The sequence below is a fragment of the Monoraphidium neglectum genome (assembly GCF_000611645.1).
Source record: "Monoraphidium neglectum strain SAG 48.87 unplaced genomic scaffold scaffold00329, whole genome shotgun sequence".
Taxonomy (NCBI): domain Eukaryota; kingdom Viridiplantae; phylum Chlorophyta; class Chlorophyceae; order Sphaeropleales; family Selenastraceae; genus Monoraphidium; species Monoraphidium neglectum.
This window is the reverse complement of record NW_014013299.1, coordinates 12,604-31,147: the sequence shown is the minus strand read 5'-3', so window position 1 is coordinate 31,147 and position 18,544 is coordinate 12,604. Positions and strand designations below refer to the sequence as shown.

Sequence of the window (18,544 nt, the reverse complement as noted above, 5' to 3'; positions counted from 1 at the left end):
GCGCCAGCAGGCGCCGCGCGAGGTCCAGGCGGCCGGCCGCGGCGGCCGCCGCGAGCGCGGCGCCGCGGCCCCAGCCGGGGAGGGCGAATTTGCCGGAGGTGTGGTGCTCCAGCGCAGAGCCCAGCCGAAGCGCGCACGCGTCGCCGGCGGCGGCCGCCGCGTTGAGCACTTCGAAATACTCTCGTGGTGTGATGACGCGGGCGGGGTCCAAGTACACGCCGAGTGGCTCGCCATGACTCAGCTGGTGATAAGGGGCTGATGTCACCAGCCTGGCGCCCAGCGGCGCCGCCACCGCCTCCGAAAGTCGCACCTCCCGCACCATCGACGCGACCAGCAGGCAGAAGGCGCGCTCCAACGCCGCCGCGCGCGCGGCCGGCGGCGCGTCTGGGCCGGGCATCTCGAACGCGGCCGCGTCGAGGCCGCGAAGCGCGTCCGGCAGCAGCAGCTCGCCGCCCCCGCTCACGTTGCAGCCGCTGCCCGCGCCCTCGGCGGCGCCGCCGCACGGGGCCGCGCCGAGCAGCGCGCTCAGGAGTCCGCGGCTGCGGGCGTCGAGCGTCGGCGCTGCACTCACAGGCCCGTCGCCGCCTTCGACCTCATCGGGCCCTGATCCACTGCCGCAGCTCTCACCGCCGGCGCTGCAGGCACCACCGCGGCCGCCTGCGCTGTGGGCGTCCAGGCTGAGGCGCGTCTGCGTGTCGCGCAGCGGGTGCTGCGCCCACCACTGGAGTGCGGGGTCGCCGCCGCAGTGCGCTGCGCCGAGGGTGACTGCCTCGGCCTGCTGCGCGTGCAGCAGCCACAGCAGGACGCCGATCGCCAACGCCAGCGGGCCCGGGGACTCGCCGCCGTCCCCGCTGCCGCCACCGCCGCCGTCCCCGCTGCCGCTTGCCCCGACGCCGCCGCCGCCGCCGCCCGCGCCGTCCCCTTCACCACCATCCCCAAAGGTCAATTTGCCATCGGCGCAGCCGTACCTTGAGCGCTGCACCCCAACCCACGCCCTGGCCCCCTCAGCGCCGCCGCCGTTCCTGCTGAGCCACTGTACGCAATCCAGCATCTGCAGCGCCGGCCACGACGCGAGGTCCCGCTGCTCCGCCGCCCACAGCAGCAGCGACTTTGCCAGCACACACAGGCGCGCGGCCGGCCACAGCCTGCTAGACAGCTCGGCGACGCGCCGCCCGCCCGCCAGGCCCTCGCCCCAGCCCGGGCTCTTGAGCAGGGCGCGTTCGAACGACCCTTGTTGTGCTGTCGGCAGCCAGCCGCGGTCGGCGCACCACAGGATGCTGCAGAGCGGCCACTCCTCCCAACAGAGCACGCGCGCGATGCAGTCGGGCAGGCACATGCGCTGGTACGGGGCTGCACTGGAGGGCAGTTCGGACAGCGGGCGCGTGCTGCCCCGCGGCGGGAGCGCGCGCATGTCAACGCCGCAGATCCCGCCGAGCGCGAGAAGGACGTCGGCGCGCGCCGGCTGGCCGGTCGCGAGCGCGGCCATCACGCACTCCAGCAGCTGCTCCGCAGAGAGCAGCTCGCGCCGCGGCGCCGCCTGTGGTGGCCGGGCAGCGCGGGCGTTGGCATGGATGAGCCACGCCACCAGCAACGCCCTGAACCGCGCCGCCGCCGCCCCTGCAGCCATCGAGTCGCCAGCCTCAAGGGGCGGCCCGAGGTGGAGCGCCGCGTCACCGCCATCCCCAGCTGGGGCGGTGGAGCTCGTGGCTGCGTGCAGCGCTGCCCAATTCTCTTCTGCAAACATCCAGGCGTTGTGGTCCAGGCCGTGTGCCGTGCACCACCGCTCGCACGCGGCGCTCGCAGCTGCATCAAGGACTGCAACGCCGGCTGTCTCAGTCGCAGAGATCCCGGTTGCGTCCCTCCACTGCCCGCTCCCCTCTGCCTGCTGCTGCTGCTGCTCCTGATCCTGCGGCTGCTGCTGCTCCTGATCCTGCTGCTGCTGGTGCTCCTGATCCTGCAGTTGCTGCTGCTCCTGCTCCTGCTCCTGCTCCTGCTCCTGCTCCTGCTCCTGCTCCTGCTGCTCCTGCTGCTCCTGCTGCTCCTGCTGCTGCCGGTCCTGCTGCACCAGCCACTCCACCAGCAGCACCACGCGCCAAAAGTAGGCCTCCGGCGGCGGCGAGAAACGCGCCTCACTCACCGCAGCCTGCCACGCACGGCCCGCGCTGCCGCGTGCGTTGGTAGCCCCCCGCGGCGGCGGCGGGGCCGGCCCCAGCACTGCGCCATACAACAGTCGCCACAGCGCGCCCAGCGGCGCCACGCGCTTGCCTAGCACGCGCAGCACGGCGTCGTCGGCGCCGCCGTGCAGGCTGGCGGCCTTGAGGACGTCGGACCAGAATCCGCGGGCCTGCAGCCGCGCCCTCTGCTTGCTGGCGCTGGGGTCGCTCGATTCCGCGGGTGCAAGGTGGGGCGGGGCCCTCTGCAGCACGGCCAGAAGCACCTGCGCCGCGAGCGGGTCACGCCGCTCGGCCGCCCACGCCACGTGCTGCCGGTCGGTGTTGAGGCATTGCGCCTGGCGGGTGCAGCGTAAGAGAGGGCCCGCAAGTTTCGTTGACGGCTTTACTTATGGGGGGAATCAAAAGCAAGCACTCTTATCTACCAGCGTGGGCCCATCTGCCTCAGAGACGCTGACTTGGCACTGGCCCAGAAGGGCCTGTGTCACACATCAGGATTCCAATCAGAGCTTGTCGCGCTGGGCCCCACCTTGTGCATCACCATGTCAGCACAGTCCGGGTGCCCGTATTTCACCCAGTGCTGCAGCAGCAGGCGGCGCTCCCTCTTGCAGCTGGGCAGCCACGACAGCAGGGTGGGCACCAGGTGCACGTGCCCGCGCATGACGGCCACGCGGGCCGCGGCGGCCGCCACTGCACCGCAGGTCGGGGGCAGAGTGGGGGTAGAGTGAAGGGTGCTGCTGTGCGCAAGAAGGCGGCCGGCAGCTGCTGTGAGGCGTCGCTCCCACCCAAACACGCATGCACTCGCATGCCGCAGGGCTGCAGTTGCCCGCCGCCGGCGGCGTCGCTAGACAGCCCCGCGCTCGCAAAGCCGTGCGCATGAAAAACGAAAGTTTGGGCGTCCAGCATTTTTCCGCACGCGACTCACCATGTGCGATCCAGACCTTTTCGCCCCCTATCCAGAGGATCGTCCTTTCCCAATAGGGCGGCACGCGGCATGCCATGCGAACGGCGTCGGCATTGCCGGGACCGGCTGCGTATGCCGCCACGTGCTGCGGGTGCGCCTCGTCACTCCGCCCGTCGGCAAGCTCGAGTGCTGCCAAATACGGGTCAGGCCCATCGAGAGCCCTGGACGCACAGGGATCACGTGTGCAGAATGGAGGTTAGGGTGGCTGGGAGGGCAGGTGGCGAGGGCCGCGGGCGGCATGAGCATAGGAACGCCGCCGCGCATGTCCCCCACGGCCGCCGCAACCGCAGCCCTCCGTTGCAGAGGGACCGTGGACGCCGGGGTGGGCCGCACCTGCGAGCCTTGAGCCTCGCGTTTTCGTTGTCTGGGTAGAGAATCTCATGGGCGCGCTCCATCATGGCGATTGTCTCCGCCCACGGCCGGTCCCGCAGCAGCGCAAAGCTCAGGACTGCAAACGGCAGCTGCAGCTGGGGGTCGGGCCTGTGGCGCAGGAACCACTGCAACTGCAGCTCAGGGTCGGCCGCCACCGGCCCCAGCGCGCTGCAGGATGCCAGGAAGCCGCTGGGGTCGGCGCAGCGCATCACGATGTCGGACAGCAGCGCCCGGGGCAACGCCAGCACAACGCAGCGCGCTTCGCCTGTGCTGCTGCTGCTGCTGCTGCTGCTGCTGCTGGCGGCCCGCCAGCAGCCCCCAGAAGAATACTTTGCGTCCTCTTGGTCGTCCATGCCGCCAATATGCAGGCCCAATCACCCCAGGAAATAAAGCGCCCGGGGGGTAACGGTACGAGGTTGCGTCCCGTCGCAAAAATTGTCCTGTGGTGATGGAGAAACGGCCGCAATCGTTGAAATACGCCATGTGCTACCGGTGTGTATCCCCGCTCACCGATGCGACCAAAATGAGACCAGCGGTGACCCGAAATTCAGACTCGGTTCTGACCTGGCCAATGCGGTGACACCAGAGTGCCACAATTTGCTGTGAAATGCATCCTTCGCTGGGATATTACTAGCTCCTAATCTTTCACTTTTGAGCGGCACATTCTCGGCCAGCATCGGACAGCACAACCGGAGTCGCACAGACCCAGCGCCTCCAATGCCCAGCAGCAGTTGGTGCGAAGCTCCCCACTCGGCACAATACACGGCAACCCCTGCCAGCTACTCTCATGGGCATCACTCTGCCATTGTACACCCTCCCCCCCCGGCCTCTCCTGCATCCGCCCCTGAATCTGCCTGAGCATTCAGCCCACCCTGGTAATTGTCCACAGTCACGGGCACATACTTCCCTGCCCGGCGACACCAATGACCGATCTCGTGGCCCAACAACGCACCCTCCACGCTATACGAGCGTGCCCACCACCCACCTGCGCTACCAGCTGGCATTCCGACTTGAGCGCCAGCCCCGCACCCCATGGCAGCGGCTTCCCGCTCGGCCCCACCGCCATTTGCGGCATCAGCACCTTGACGCGGAACAATACGAGGGCCCCCGCGCAGGCCAGCACGCGCAGTGCAGCGGGCGCTTGCGGCACCAGCGCGCCGGCTTGTGTCGGCCGGGGGCAATCGCCAGGCTGCCACAAGCCCAGCCACTGGTGGCTCAGTATCCGCTCTGATTTTGGGGCCGTGCTCCGCGGCGCACTGCGGCTCGAGTGCAAAATCCACAACCTTGGACTCTCTCGCCGGCACGTCCGCGCGCGCCGCTGTCAGTGGCCGTGCCAGCAAGAGGATGTGGTCCAGCGCTGCCCGCATTCCTTTGGCGTGCTCGGCCGTTGGCGCGCAAGGCTGCTTGACAGCACGCCTGGCCATGGCGGCCTCGAATGCGTCCCTGTGGGCAGCGCACCCTGCTGCGCTTGGCAAACCCCTCCGCGTTGTGTGCAAGACAAGACGCGATGGAGAGCTGGTCATGCTCGGCACCACATCACCATACCGCTGCAGTCTCGGTGCGATACTTCACCCCGTGCTGCAGCAGCCGGCAGCCAGGCGGCTCTCTATCTCACAGCTGGGCAGCCACGACAGCAGGGGGGCACCAGGTGAAAATCACAGTGCACAACGGCCACGGACGCCGCAGCGACCACCACAAGAGCACAAAACAGGGTCGTGGTGCTGCTGCTTGCCACGCAACCGAAACCCCGCAAGCACCACGCGAGTGCTTCTGTGCGCCGCAGTGTGCTCCTGCATCCATGAACAGCAGGCCGGCGCTGCAATAAGGTACCAGCGCTCTCAACCCTCTGGTCGGGCCCCTAACTCACCTCGGTCGCACCCTCAACACCGTCAACCTGGGCCAGACGGAGGGGCGCGTGCAGGCCTGGCGCATAGCGAGCGCCAGCGTTGCCGGGAGCGACTCGCGCCGTCGGCAAGCAGAGCGGCCGCCAACACCAGGTGCATGCTGTGGACGGCTCCGCAATCAGGCGAGGCGGGCTCACGTGGGCCGGGAGGGGTGAGATGATGCAGCAGCGAGTGCCGACTCGGCACTTGCGAGCTGGCCTGAGTCGCGCACAGCCAAAACTGCGTTGCGGGCCCAGGCCTGGTCATCGCGCCGCTGCACCTTCCGTTCATTGCCCCTGGCTTTGCTTCTCCTCAGGAAGACATAATCGTGGGCGCACTCCGTGAGTTGGACTTTTCCATGGCCGTCCCGGCATCCAAACGGTCACGGCCGCGCAGTGCTGTGTAAAGCGGGCGGCCGGCGGGCTTATGGCGGAGGAACCACCATTGCAACAGCTCAGGGTCTGCCTCCAGCGCTTGAAATGTGCGGTAGGGTACTATGAAGGCGCTGGGATCGGCGCAGCGCAGCATGATAGTGGCCAGCAGCGGTTGCAGCACTGACGTTTTCCGTTGCCTGAACGCAGCAACACGTCAACCCTCTGGATTTCGACCCAAATCATTTTATACCTAGATTTGTCATCAACAATCCCGTTACACATCTGCAGGCAGTCTGTGCGCCGTAGTGAGATCAGCTGACCAGCGTGGTGACGGCTGAAATTGCTGCGCACCGCTCACTGTGCACGTCACGATTGCCGCCATCTTACGATGTGTATTTCTAATCTCACATACGGTAAATGCATCGCCTCTTGCGTCCTCGCTCCCTAGCACACCTGCTGCGAGTGACCCCTCGCCAGCCTGTTGTATATTCGCTCATAAGACCACGTTCGATTGCAACGGGGTGCCGTGGACCGCGCTGTTTTGGCGCCATGGCGCCTGCAGCAGAAGCTGCGACAGTGGACGGCATGACGCCCAGCAAGGCGACAGCGGCGTCCGCCGCAGCAGCCGCGATAGACCCTCTGACGTGGCGCATCACTAGCGAACACCTGGATCCCACCCTCCCTCAGTCGCGGAAGGTGCACCTTGTGGTGCTGAACTGGCACCTGCCCGCCCTGACGGCGCGCCTGTGGCAGCTAGGTGCGCATTGACATTTTGGGCAAGCGGGCAGCTGCTGCAGCAGCGGCACATGATTCGAGGCGGCCATCGCGCCAAAGGCAAGACAGCTGATTCCCGTACGAAGTACACTTGGCTGCGACCATGCCTGCATCGGGACCCCCCAAGCGCCTGTTATTCACCCCTCACGGCCCGCCCCAGCACCCACATGAATCCCAACCCCATCCCACCTATCAACTGACGCCGCCCCCTTCCTCTGGTCAGCTTCCACGCGGCTCTGCGCCGACGGCGGCGCGAACCGCCTGCACGACGAGATCCCTTCCCTGGCAGCGGCGGCAGGCATCCAGTCGTCCGGCCCCGACGCCGCGCGCGCCGCGTTCCTGCCAGACCTGATAAAGGGTGATCTTGACTCGGTCAGGGCCGACGTGCGCGCCTACTACACGTCCCGCGGCGTGGCCATGGTGGACCTGTCTGCTGACCAGGACACGACAGACCTGACTAAATGTCTGGCCTACCTGGACGAGGTGATCAGGGGCGCGAACGGCGGTGCGAACAGTGGTGCGAACGGAGGCGTCAACGGGAGCTGTGGCGAGAACGGCGGGACGGACTGTGCCGAGGCGCGCAGCAGTGGAAGCGGAAGGGGTGGCGGCGGGAGCGATGGCAGCAGCGGCAGCAGCAGTGCGGCGGCAGACGCCCAGGCGATGGCGCGGCGGCTGCGCGACGAGCATGCAATTGTTGTGCTGGGTGAGTTGCCCGGAAAGACTTGTCAACCGAGGGCACGAGTCTCCGGATGATGTGGCCAGCTGGGGCGGCGGAGCAGGCATGTTGAGCGAGGATGCGACGCAGAGTCTCTCAGCACGCTCGGCGGCACTCCCTGCCGCTGCCCTGCTTGGCCTCCCTCCTGCGGCGTGCGCACCGCTCCTGATCGTCACACTATTGGCCCAGCCTCATACTGCAGCGTCTGCAGGCCTCCATTCTCAGGTCGCTCTTTGAGCGACGCCTCCCCGTCCACGCCCCCTCAGGCGCCCTGGGCGGGCGCCTCGACCACATCCTGGCGCACCTCAATACGCTCTACTCGTTCCCCCAACTGGACATCACCCTCTGCGGCGACGGCAACCTCGTGCGCCTGCTGCCGGCCGGCCGCTGCGTCGTGGCGCCGCACCCGGCCATGGAGGGGCCGACGTGCGGGCTGGTCCCCCTGACGGGGCCGGCGGTGGGGAGCTCGCGGGGGCTGAAGTGGGACCTGGACAACACCGAGGTGGGCTTCAAGCGCGGTCCGGGGCTGGTCCGTGCAGCTGTTCAAGGACGGTGCCTGCCTCGCACCTGGCGTCTTGCATGCTCTCTTCCTCTGCTGCTTCGCTCTCCCATGTTCCTGCCCTTGCTGAATCTGGTCGCACCGCCCACCGCGCGCCCGCCTGCCGCCGCTCTCAACGACAGTTGCGCTTCCGCGGCCTCATCAGCACCTCAAACATCATTGAGGGCTCCGAGGTTGACGTCACGGCCAACGAGGACCTGATCTGGATCACTGAGTTCAGGGAAGACACCCGGGGCACCCCCAGCGGCAGCGGCGGCGGCACGGGCAGCGGCACCGGGCACGGCGAGCCCATCAGCAGCAGCGGCGCATACGCGTAGGAAGATTTTGGCTGGCTGTGCTCTATGGTTCCAGACCCTGGCAGACATGCTGAACAAGTATGCTCCAGCTGTATTCGCAGCCTCGTCAAGCACCCAGCTTGAGCGGCTCCTTCCATTTCATGGCAGGCATTGCTGATTTGATGAAGCTCGGTCCTGCCCTTCCTGAGCCCGTTCTTTTGGACCCTTTGCTGTGGTGCGTACAGTTACAAGGGTCCCGCTGTGAGCACCTCACAGAGAGGGTGTGTGGTGATTGGCAGCGCCCCTTGATTGGCGCAGCGCAAGACCGGTAACCACGTGACGGCACGGCCCATCTCAGTCCCGATGCTAGGTCTGTTTTGAGCGGGTGCGGCCAGCAAACAACTGAGCAATCTTTGGAGGCCAGTTTCCTTCGAAGGGACGCAATCCGTTTAAAGAATTGAGCAGCGCAAGGAGTGGATGCGCTCAACAGTCCATGTGTGTCAGAGTGAGTCAAGGGTGCGCCAACCCAGCAGGGTCAGGTCAGGTCAGGTCAGGTCAGGTCAGGTCAGGTCAGGTCAGGTCAGGTCAGGTCAGGTCAGGTCAGGTCAGGTCAGGTCAGGTCAGGTCAGATGAATATCATGCAGAGTCAGATCAGTGTGCGTTGCATCAAAGCCAGGCACGCACGTCTGCGGCTGAATCGCCACTTCAAAGGCTCAGCCCCAGGGCGCTCGCCACATCAGCAACAGGCGCCGCGTATGCACCCGCAGCCGGCAGCCCAGGCGTTTCGCATCCGGCGCCGCAAAGCGCGCGCAGCAGCACCACCGAGCCGTGCAGCCCCGCGGGTGCGGTCACGCCGCAGGTGGCCAGGGCCTCGTGCAGCTGCCGGGCAGTCATCACCGGGGACCCCTTAGGCGCTGACGACTGCTCCCTGTTTTGCCCCCCGCCCCTGCCGCCGTCCTGGAACGCACTGCTGCTGCCGTTGCTGCCACTCCTGCTGCCGCTGCTGCTACGGCCGCTGCTGCTGGTGCTTCCACTTGTGTCGGCGCCCTGCAACGCGGACGCCCGCAGCGCGCAGGAGACGCGCTCTGCCAGCCCGGGCCGGGCATCCAGCTGCTCCAGCAGCTGCCGCTGCACCTGCGTCACCATTTTGGGCGGCGACCACATGCAAGTCAGCAACAATCAGCACAAAAGGTGCGCTGACTAGCGAGCCACGCGTGACTAATAAAAGCGAAGCTCGTCCACATTTTGTACGCACAAGAGTCTACGTAGTACGCCCATGTGGCTGCCTGCATTGGCGATTCTGTGGGCCGCTCGCGAGCCGGCGCACCTCACTGGGGTCTGAGCCCGGGAACGCCGCCGCGTCTGCCTCCATCGCCTTGAACGTTGCCTCGTCAGCGCCATCGAGCTCAAAGCGCCGCCCGTTGATAGACAGCTCCGCGCCGATCTGTTGTGGGATGACAGCGCATGGGAGCAGCGCGTTGGAGGGCTTTGAGGCTTTCTTGCTTCACCCACATGGAGCAGACGAGGCAGGCGGCTCCATTTGTTTCTCCTCAGCTCCGAGATTGCATAAGTTGTGTCAACAAGGTCACAGGCGACAATGTAGGCGGTACCTAGGTCATAGGGGAACGCGTGCCTGCACAGCCGATGCCTGCCCTGGCGCCCACCTTCATGTCCTGCGGCCCATAGCAATCCGACGCGCCGCCCCCTGGACGCCGCACGCGCCCGCGCTCGGCAAAGGCGCCGCCCGGCAGGCCGCTGTTGGTGCGGCGCGGCTCAAAGACTGAGAGGGTGTCATCCTCCAGGAAGAGTGACACCACGAACCTGGGGTGGAAAGTATGGTGGGGATGCTTGTTCGAGGTAGCGTCAGCGCCTGAGGCGGCCCCGCCCAGTCTGCAGCAGGAGCACCACATGGGAGAGCCCTGGGCTCCCTCATTGATGTTGCAGCACAGATCACTCTGACCCCAATCCCACGCAAAGGCCTATGCGGCTCCCAAAATGGGCGACCGCTGTGCGCAAGCGGCCAGGCCGCACCTCCGCTCCCCATCAAAGGCATTGAGCAGTGGCGCCCTCATGGCAGCTGTGAAGCGCAGCGTCTTTCGGTCGTTGGCCGACCACTTTGCGTAGTCGCGCGGCACGGCACGTGGAATCTGCATGTACGCGGTGGGGAGGGGGGGCAGAAGTGGTGGGGACGTGAGGCAGAGGAATGCAGGTTGTGTTTTAGGGGCAGGGGAACGGAGGGCAGAGTGGAGTGCAGAGCCAAGTGCACGGCTGTTTTGACATTTGTTTTGCGCATCTATCTATCTGGTGGGTCTCCTTTGCTTTGGACCCGCTTTAAGAGTTTCATACGCCATGCGGGCCCCTGGGAAATCCCCATGATGGCATTCCTCGTAATTGTGTTGTGCCGCACCAGGCGCAGAGCATTGGCCGAGGTGTCCGCGTCGTCTCCAATGGACAGCTCGTTGGGCGGCACGACGTCTGGCGGCCGCCTGACACGACACTCAAAATCGACCTACGACATTAAGCCGCAGATTCTTGAATAAGGGGAATGAGGATGGCAGCTTTGCCCAGCAGTCTTCATCAAGCAAATATACACACAAGTGTGTGCTCTTCTAGGCACCAGGTGCTGCACCAACCTCAATGGGGTGCAGCGCATCCGCGCCAGGCCCGACGCTGTGGCGCGCGCAGTACCAGCGACGCGTATAGTCGTCCATCCCTGTCAGCAGCACAGGGCGGTTGTACACCTGGCCAAGGGTGGTGCACATGGAAGTCCATACAGCAGGGCACAGAGCGGTGTCAGTGGATGCTGAGGGTTTGGAAGGGGTGCTGGGCATCATCCAATATACAACACAGGATTCACACTGCCTGCGTCAGCTCCTGGCAGGCCGTGAAAAAGAGCTCATGAGCGCTCGCCCTGAGGAGGTTAGAACGGGTGTCCAGCCGTGCAGGAAGGCTAGGCACGCGTGCGCGGGCGTGCGGCTGGCGCGCAGCTGCCTATGCCAACCCCGTCATGAGCGGCTCACGCACGTTGACGACGGCGCCAATGTGGAGGTCGTCCTCACAGTAGAAGCCGCCGCCCGCACTAGCACTTTCTTTGCCGCTTGCTGGCACTGACCGCGGGCTTGGAGGGCGGCAGCCTGTGTGGGTGGCGGTGTACTTGAATGCGTGAGCAGCTGCCGTGGATGTTTCTGGCTGTGTGTACGATCACACAAACACCACAATGCAAGTCTGCCAACTCTCCATTGCACAGCGAGCGGGGCCAAGAGCTGCGCGGCGTGCGCACCGACAGCGGGCAGCGACCGCGGCAGCTTGCGGCGCTGCAGCAGGCGGGGGAAGGGGTCCTTGCCGCCCTTCTTGGGCAGCCGCTCCACCACCTCGATGGTGCCGTCTGCCAAGTAATAATGGACTGTCAGCGGCACCAGCTCACCGCCAGAGCCGCCAGTAAGGGCGGCGAGCGCGCTGTTGCGCCCGGCGGCGGCGGTGATCGCCTGGGGCGAGGCCTGCGGACGGGCGAAAACACAGGCATGCGTGGCCGCACGGCGGGTGTGTGGGTTCTCAACTTGAGCTCGCACATGTGCCAGCAGAGAGCTCGCACTTTCTGCCGTGCTTGGCCAGGACATCAACAATGCTTGGGCGCACACCGCTGTGTTTGCACTCTTCAAGTGGTGAAGGTCGGCATGTGTCCATGCCCTCGCCTGTGCGCTCACCTGACCGGCGCTGCTGTGTGTACCAGTGTTGTAGGCAGCGAAGAATCTCAGCACCTTGGAATCGTTCTCCAGCCACCTCCGCACGTCGGCGGCGCATGGCGCGGCGGCAGAGCCGGCCAGCGGCTCGAGGGCGCCGCGGCGCTCCCCCTGGTCGCTGCGTGCCTGCAGCTGCGCATCAGGCGGTGCCAGCCAATCGAGAGCATAAAAATGCACTCATGTCTCATGGGCCCTCCATCACGATGAATTGCAGCTCTTGCACCCAGCGAAAGCACTCAAGCTTCGCCAAACCTGCCTCAACGCAGCCGCCCATGCGTTTGCGCACAGCACCCGGGCGGCTCCCGCAGCGCCGTGGATACCAAATCGGCCCCTGCTGCTGGCGGCCCCTCGCTGCCCCCTGGGGCCTCCCAGCCGACCTGCTGCTTTCTGACAACGTCGTAGGGCCCCTCAGGCCACGCCTCCTCCGGCCCGGGCGCCGCGCCCTGCTCCTCAAGCCAGCGGCGCGTGGCGCCGTCGCAGCCCAGCAGCCGGAACTCGCGCCCGTACAGCGCCAGGCGCCCGCCCACCGCCAGGTCGCGCCACCCCAGGAAGCCGCCGCAGCCGCCGGGCCGAGGCACCCTGCGAGCGCGCCGCGGTGCGTGCAGCTGATGAAAGGCTCGCCCTGCTCCAGCTCCGGAGCCCGAGAGGCTCGCCCTGCTCTCCGCCGTGTCCATGCGTGGCTGCGGCCTCCGGACCCTGGCTTGTGCCTGTCCGCCTTCCCAGCAGCCGTGAGCTAGCTAGACCCCTGCCTGGTCATCCCAGGCAGGCTGCACACCGCAGGCTGCGCACCGCGAGCGCGGCGCGTCCGCACCTGTGGCGCCTCAGGAACCTGCCGTGGGGCAGGCCGCTGTTCTCCTCCCGCGGCTCCACCACCTCCAGGCTGCCATCCTCCAGGTAACTAAATTTCAAAACATATTGAAAGGTTGGAGGTCGAGATGCCGGTTTTGTATGCCTGAGGTACATTACGAGGGCAGTGCTTTTTTTCCATCATCAGCCACAATCATCCCTCCTACCCTTACAGGTCCTGACCAGAAGGTGACAGGGTTGACGGCGCTCTTGCAGTGAAGCTTATGAGTCCAAGCGGACACGCGCAGTCTTGTTGTTTGCTCACAGGTGGATGCAGCAGCGCCGCACGCGCCAGGGCTCGAGGGGCGTCCCAGGCAGCTCCTCCCTAAAGCACGCCCGAAAGCGCAGCACCTGCCGACGGTGAGTGTGCAGGAAATATGCAGGCGAGGCGCGAGTGTTGTTGTTTCGGCTGACTCACTGGCTGGCGCTGTGGGCCAACGCGGCTCTCCTGCTCGCAAACGCGTCAATCCCTCGGCCCTGCCTGCCGCGGGTGTCGCGAGATCGTGCGGGGCGCGGACGGCCGCTGCCGTTGCCTGGGCTGCGCACCGCACCTTGCCGTCAAACGCAATCCACCCGGGCACCACGCGCGGCTGCTGCGGGCTGTTGATGACTGCGCCAGGCGCGGTGGAGGGGCGCGCGGCCGCCACAGGTGCCGGTGGGACACCCCACTCCTGCCCGCGCACTGCTGCACCAGGTGCGGGCCCGGCCAGTCCCCCGCCGCCGAAGGCTGCTTGCTGCTGGGCGTTGGAGCCGGCAGGCGCTGCGCTGCCCGCGGGGACTGCAGCTGCTAAGGTCACCCCCGACGTAGCCTGGAAAGACGGCGGGCGGGGGCACGCAACCAGCGAGTGCGGGGATCCGCGGGGTGCGATGTGGCTCAGCATCGGGGTTCCTCGAGCGCTCCGTCCCACTGCCACACCCACTTGCGCTATAGGTTGGCACATGCCCGTATCATCAGGCAGCACCATCAACAGCAGCATTATAGCATGATTTTAATTGCTGCTGCTGCTGCTGCTGCTGCTGCTGCTGCTGCTGCTGCTGCTGCTGCTGCTGCTGCTGCTGCTGCTGCTGCTGCTGCTGCTGCTGCTGCTGCTGCGGCGGCGGCAGCGGCGGCGGCGGCGCACCTTATCCATCAACCTGGGGATGCCGCCCACAAACTGGCACACCTGCCTGCGCGGCCTGGCATCTTCCTGTGGAGACGTGCGGCGGCGAGGGCTCCCTTCGCTTCGCATGGCAGCGCCGGCCTGGGATAGCCCTTGTACACGCTGGCAAAACAGCGCACGCCACGGTGCTTTCGCTGTCACCGACGCGCGCCGCGCGGCAGCACGCACTCACTTCGGGCCAGTGCACCGTGTTGCCTGGTAAAAACGGAAGGGCTGAGACTTGCTGACTGCTCCACATGGCGGCCCCGGTAAGTGAGCGGTACAGTAGGCGATGATCTTGACAAATTATAGTAGCGGTCCTACGAACAGTCGATTGCTCGCGAAATCTATTATTCATGCTCCTATCGTGGCTATAGCGTTGCGGGGTTTCAGCTCTCAGGACTTTCGATGGTGTGCTTGCATGTTGACTGGCTGTCTTGTAGGTTGACCATGTCAGCTGCCGCTCAGACCTGCCACCCAGCGGAGAGCAGAGGGAGAGTCATCTATTTGGCGTTTGCCTGCTTTGCCTGTTTGACAGCTCGCTGGGTGACACGCCAAATTCCTGAAAGAGTGTGGGCTAATGTCAACCTCTCAACCAGCCAACACGTATGTGCATTGGTTGTTGTTGAGTTTACTGCATCAGACCTGTTCCGATATCAGCAGGATTTTTCACATGAATCAACCCCACACGTGCCCATAAATTGCTTATTGCTGGGCTGTGGCTCAGCGGACAGCTGGAGCTTGCGCCATTCTGGCTCACTGGCTGACCATCCCTTGGCAGTGTGCTTGAAGGGAATGCATACCCTGTAAGATGTTGGTGTTTATCAATATGTAGTTGTGGCCGAAGTATGTGCAAGCCGTGACCCGGGGGAGTTTGAGCTGATTGTTGCGCTTTGCGCTCTGCTCATCTGCTGCCACTGGCCTCCAAAGAACGGGTGAAGTAGACACCACGCCGCGCCAGGACCAAGAAGGTCTCAGTGACGTTTTCCTCGCCATCCATATTACGCTGCACTGACATTATCACTGCGGTAGCAGATCACGCGCGGGATCCGCCACACCGGTAACGAAAGTAGCGGTATGGACGAGCTCATACTCCAAGAGGGTAAGCTCTTTATACCAGAAATTGGCCGCGTATCGAGTTTGCGGCAACACTGCCGCAGTGCTAGCCCGCTGCGTGTGCTGTCATTGCCGCTGCAGTGCGCACCGTGCCGCCGCCGACTCCATATGGAGCAGCCGTGCAGCTACACGCGGCGCCAACTTGTTGCAGCCTCTTGCGTCGTCCCACTCCAGGTGATGAAGACGTGCAGTACATCTTGGTGGAGCTGCCAGATGACGCTCCGGCCTCACTCGACACCCCTGGAACCAGGCTGCAGCTGCAGGTGCAGACGCTTGGAAGCAGCACACGCATCCTTGTCGTCCTCTTCGTACAAGGCGTCACGCTGCCTGCTTTGATGGTTGGGTGCATCGTGTGTCGGATCCTCTGTGCACATGCTGCTGCATTGATGGGACAGAACGCTGACGCCCCAATACCTTTCACAACCGCAAGGGCCTTGAGACAGAGGAACCCCTGCTGCTGGACGCAAGCGGGAAGGTGGTGCTGCGTGGTCGCTACCAGGACACACTGGGCTCGATACTTGTCATGGCGCTCGGGGGCAACAGCGATGACCAGGCCCCAGCTGTTGACGAGCCACCTGGCCAGCAGCAAGCAGCGGCTGCAACAGCAGACAGTGAGGAGAGAGGAGCTGGAACGGCAGGGAATGGCGGCGAAGCAGGCGAGATGCAGCAGCAAACGGAGCAGCAGGAGCAACAGGCGCAGCCGCAACCAGAAACAGGTGCACGGTATCTCTGTCACCTTGAGAAGCGGCTTGTGTTTGTGACACCGCATGGTGTTGGTGGGAGCTAGCGCGGATGCTGTCGCGCTGCATCAAACTTGAGATGTTGCAACTTTTGTACATGCAATTTGAGTGCTCGTCTTGCCTCATGTACATTACAAAGCGTAGCCGCATTGCAACAGAGTGCAGGGCCGCTGACGCATGCAACAACATCGAATACATCACAAGCAGTGATAAAGGACGGGTCAACAGTGCTAGCAATCTTAGATCAGCAACAATGTTGGGCAATGCAACGGCGTTTTTTGAAATCATCAGAAGCAGAGGCTATCAGAATAGTGTGCTTGGGAAAGCCCCCGCCTGCAGCAATGAGAGGTGGCCACCATCACCCACTGTGATGATTGCCAACAAATGGCTGGCAATGACAACAGCCTTCGCTGGAGGCAAACGAATGCAGGCTGCAGATTCGTGGCCTCGAGCTCGCCTTGCAGAGATTTCACCACCTGCTGCCTGCTGCCTGTATACACCCTGACCCAAGCTCTGTGTGGAGCAACCGCAGCAGGAGCGCACGTGCGACTCCGCCTGCAGCGCAAAGACTCGCCAACTCAGGCGACAGGCACAAGGATCACGCGGCAGCTGCAAGCCATTAGCATAGCGCCTTTGACGCCTCCCACCACGTGTCCCACGCCTCGTACAACCGTGTGTGCGCCGTGGGGTACCGCTGCCGCAGCTCCGTCGTGTTCCAGAACCAAGGCTTGCCCGGCTGCGAGAAGTGCACCACCTTTGCCGCCGCCCACAGCTCCTCCTGCCCCACGCGCCCCTGGAAGCTGCTCCAGACTGGGTCGCGGTCGGCCTCCTGCCAGTGCTGGCTGACGGCCAGCAGCTCCCCGCCCGGCAGCAGGGCGGCCTCGTCTTTGAAATCGCTGTTCAGCAGGTCCATGTCGAACATCCCGTTTGCCAGGCGGGGCGGCGCGCCGTCCGGGAAGTTGCGGTCCTTGAGGCGGTGCCAGAGGCGCTCGCTGGGGGTGATGACCATGAGGGCTGGTCAAGAATGGGGGGTAATGATAGCATGGAGAGTGCGCGTAGCTTAAGGTGAGGAGGCCCGCTGTGTGTGCGTGTGTGTGTGTGTGTGCGTGCATGCATGCGTGCGTGCGTGCGTCCGCGTGCGCGCGTCCCCGCGCATGTGCTTGTGTGCTGAAGATGATCAGTTGCGTGATGCAGATGCCCATGTTCACGACAGGCACGGTGTTTGCCCGCGCGCTGTGGCTTGCAGGTCTTCTGAACAGGCCGTCAGGCCATCTACCGCTTCTGCACCAGCCGCGGCAGCGAAAGGGCTGGGTGCACCCGGCCCACAATCGCCCTCGGACCTGCCACCTACCGCTGGTGAACTTCATCTGCAGGCCGGCATATGATCGAGCACCGACATGAGCCCCCTCCTTCTCGCAACCCTGCTTTGGCTTGCCAGGGTCCATCCAGTAGGCGCGCGGCGCCCACAGGTCAGCGGCGGGCAGCTGGAACAGGGAGTCTAGGTGCTGCTTGACGAGGGCGTCCCCGTCCAGGTAGATGACGCGCGCGTAGTCCGTGAGCGCAAAAACGTACAGCTTCGACATGCAGCCATTATACATGCCCTCGTCGTTCTTTGGACCCGCCAGCGGCGGCGACTCCACAATACGCACGCCGCGAGCCTCGAGGGCGGTGCGGTGGATCGGCCGCGGCACAAAACTGGCTGGCACTATTACCACGCGGTCTGCAGCGGGGTCGGCACCCAGGCGCGCCAGGCGGTCTATGTTGATGATCACGGAGCACATGTAGATGTCACGCGATGCATAAAACACGTACGCGCGGCGGCCGCTGCCCTCGCGCTGTGACCCCCAACGGCGCCAGGCGTCGAGGCCTGCACAGTTGATGGTGCATGCACAGGTTCGGCAGCGGGAGATTATTGTACTTGCAATAAATATCAACATTAATGTTTGCCCAAAAGCTTCTGGACTGCCCTCTGAAGCCCGTACTTGCCTCCAAACGTCTGATCTGCTGAAGTGTCGGAATTGACACCAGCGAACGCCACGACTCCGAGGGCGACACCCAATGATACGATAAAGACTGGTATCAACAACAGCAGCAGGCCCCTGTTAAGCTTGGCCCGGACGAGGTGCCTTTTCGCGGCTTTGTCGACGCCCATCGCGCCAAGATCGCCGCTGGCTGGCTTCAATTTGGTATGCAACATGCGTTCAATGACTCCAGTCTCCTTTCAAACTTGTCACTGGGCCTACGGTATTAGCGTGCGCATCTTGCAATTAGTCATCATGTACCTGCGTGCGTCCGCCACCAGTGGTCGGGTGCCGCACTGCTGCGCTGCAACGCACTAACAGGGTGCAATGCATGGGTGTCTGGGAGGGGAAGTGGTCACAGAAACCCAATAGCCTACACAAGCGTGCGGGCTGACGACGTTTTGCACCGTGCCAACAGCAAGCCGTGCTGGGCTTCAACAGGAGGAAGAGAGTGGCGACGTATGTTGGGCAGCAAGAAACACTGGACAGTGGCGTTGCGAAGTGTTGTTAATACAAGTATCCAAAATGACAATAAAGTTTCCAGGACTGCATAGCTAAGAGCTTGTGCTTGACAGCTGCCCTGAGGCCCTAATGGCGATAGGCCGCGCCTCACTGCACGCCTTGCATGGCCCCTGGTCACCTGCCTCAGCAATGGCCGCCTCAGCCACCGCAGCCGCCGCGTCAGCCTGACCCACTGCAACCTCTTCGCCACCACCACTGTCGCGGCAAACGCTGGCGCCGTTCGCCGCTTTCAAGCCGCTGGTCGCCGCCGCACTGCCGCCGCTGCTGCAGCCGCTGCCGCTGTGTTGATGAAACAGGGCCGCATGAAGTGGGATGGGTGCCACTTCGCGGCGG

The 18,544-nt window shown here is 64.5% G+C and overlaps 4 protein-coding genes across 4 annotated transcripts in view; 1 reads left to right on the top strand and 3 right to left on the bottom strand.

Annotated features, from left to right (window-relative positions):
- Nucleotides 1–237: 237 nt before the first annotated feature.
- Nucleotides 238–3,860, bottom strand: MNEG_2800 (hypothetical protein; the record flags this gene model as incomplete). Its single annotated transcript, XM_014048728.1, has 5 exons — nt 238–255; nt 320–2,509; nt 2,701–2,861; nt 3,097–3,296; nt 3,469–3,860. The coding sequence occupies 5 exons, from the start codon at nt 3,858–3,860 to the stop codon at nt 238–240; spliced, it is 2,961 nt and encodes a 986-aa protein (XP_013904182.1).
- A 2,453-nt stretch (nt 3,861–6,313) lies between these two features.
- MNEG_2799 (hypothetical protein) lies at nt 6,314–8,129 on the top strand (the record flags this gene model as incomplete). Its single annotated transcript, XM_014048727.1, has 4 exons — nt 6,314–6,521; nt 6,762–7,241; nt 7,520–7,755; nt 7,935–8,129. 4 exons carry the CDS (start codon nt 6,314–6,316, stop codon nt 8,127–8,129), a joined length of 1,119 nt encoding a protein of 372 aa, XP_013904181.1.
- A 663-nt stretch (nt 8,130–8,792) lies between these two features.
- On the bottom strand, nt 8,793–12,790 carry MNEG_2798 (EF-hand domain-containing family member C2; the record flags this gene model as incomplete). Its single annotated transcript, XM_014048726.1, has 9 exons — nt 8,793–9,221; nt 9,415–9,531; nt 9,752–9,908; nt 10,119–10,234; nt 10,495–10,562; nt 11,368–11,584; nt 11,792–11,945; nt 12,119–12,406; nt 12,639–12,790. 9 exons carry the CDS (start codon nt 12,788–12,790, stop codon nt 8,793–8,795), a joined length of 1,698 nt encoding a protein of 565 aa, XP_013904180.1.
- A 3,497-nt stretch (nt 12,791–16,287) lies between these two features.
- MNEG_2797 (hypothetical protein) overlaps nt 16,288–18,544 on the bottom strand; it is a gene marked incomplete at both ends in the record, with an annotated part of 5,232 nt that continues 2,975 nt past the window's right edge. The window contains 2 exons of the mRNA XM_014048725.1: nt 16,288–16,682; nt 17,020–17,503. Of these exons, the coding sequence (XP_013904179.1) occupies nt 16,288–16,682; nt 17,020–17,503 (879 nt within the window). The remainder of the gene's footprint in view (nt 16,683–17,019; nt 17,504–18,544) is intronic.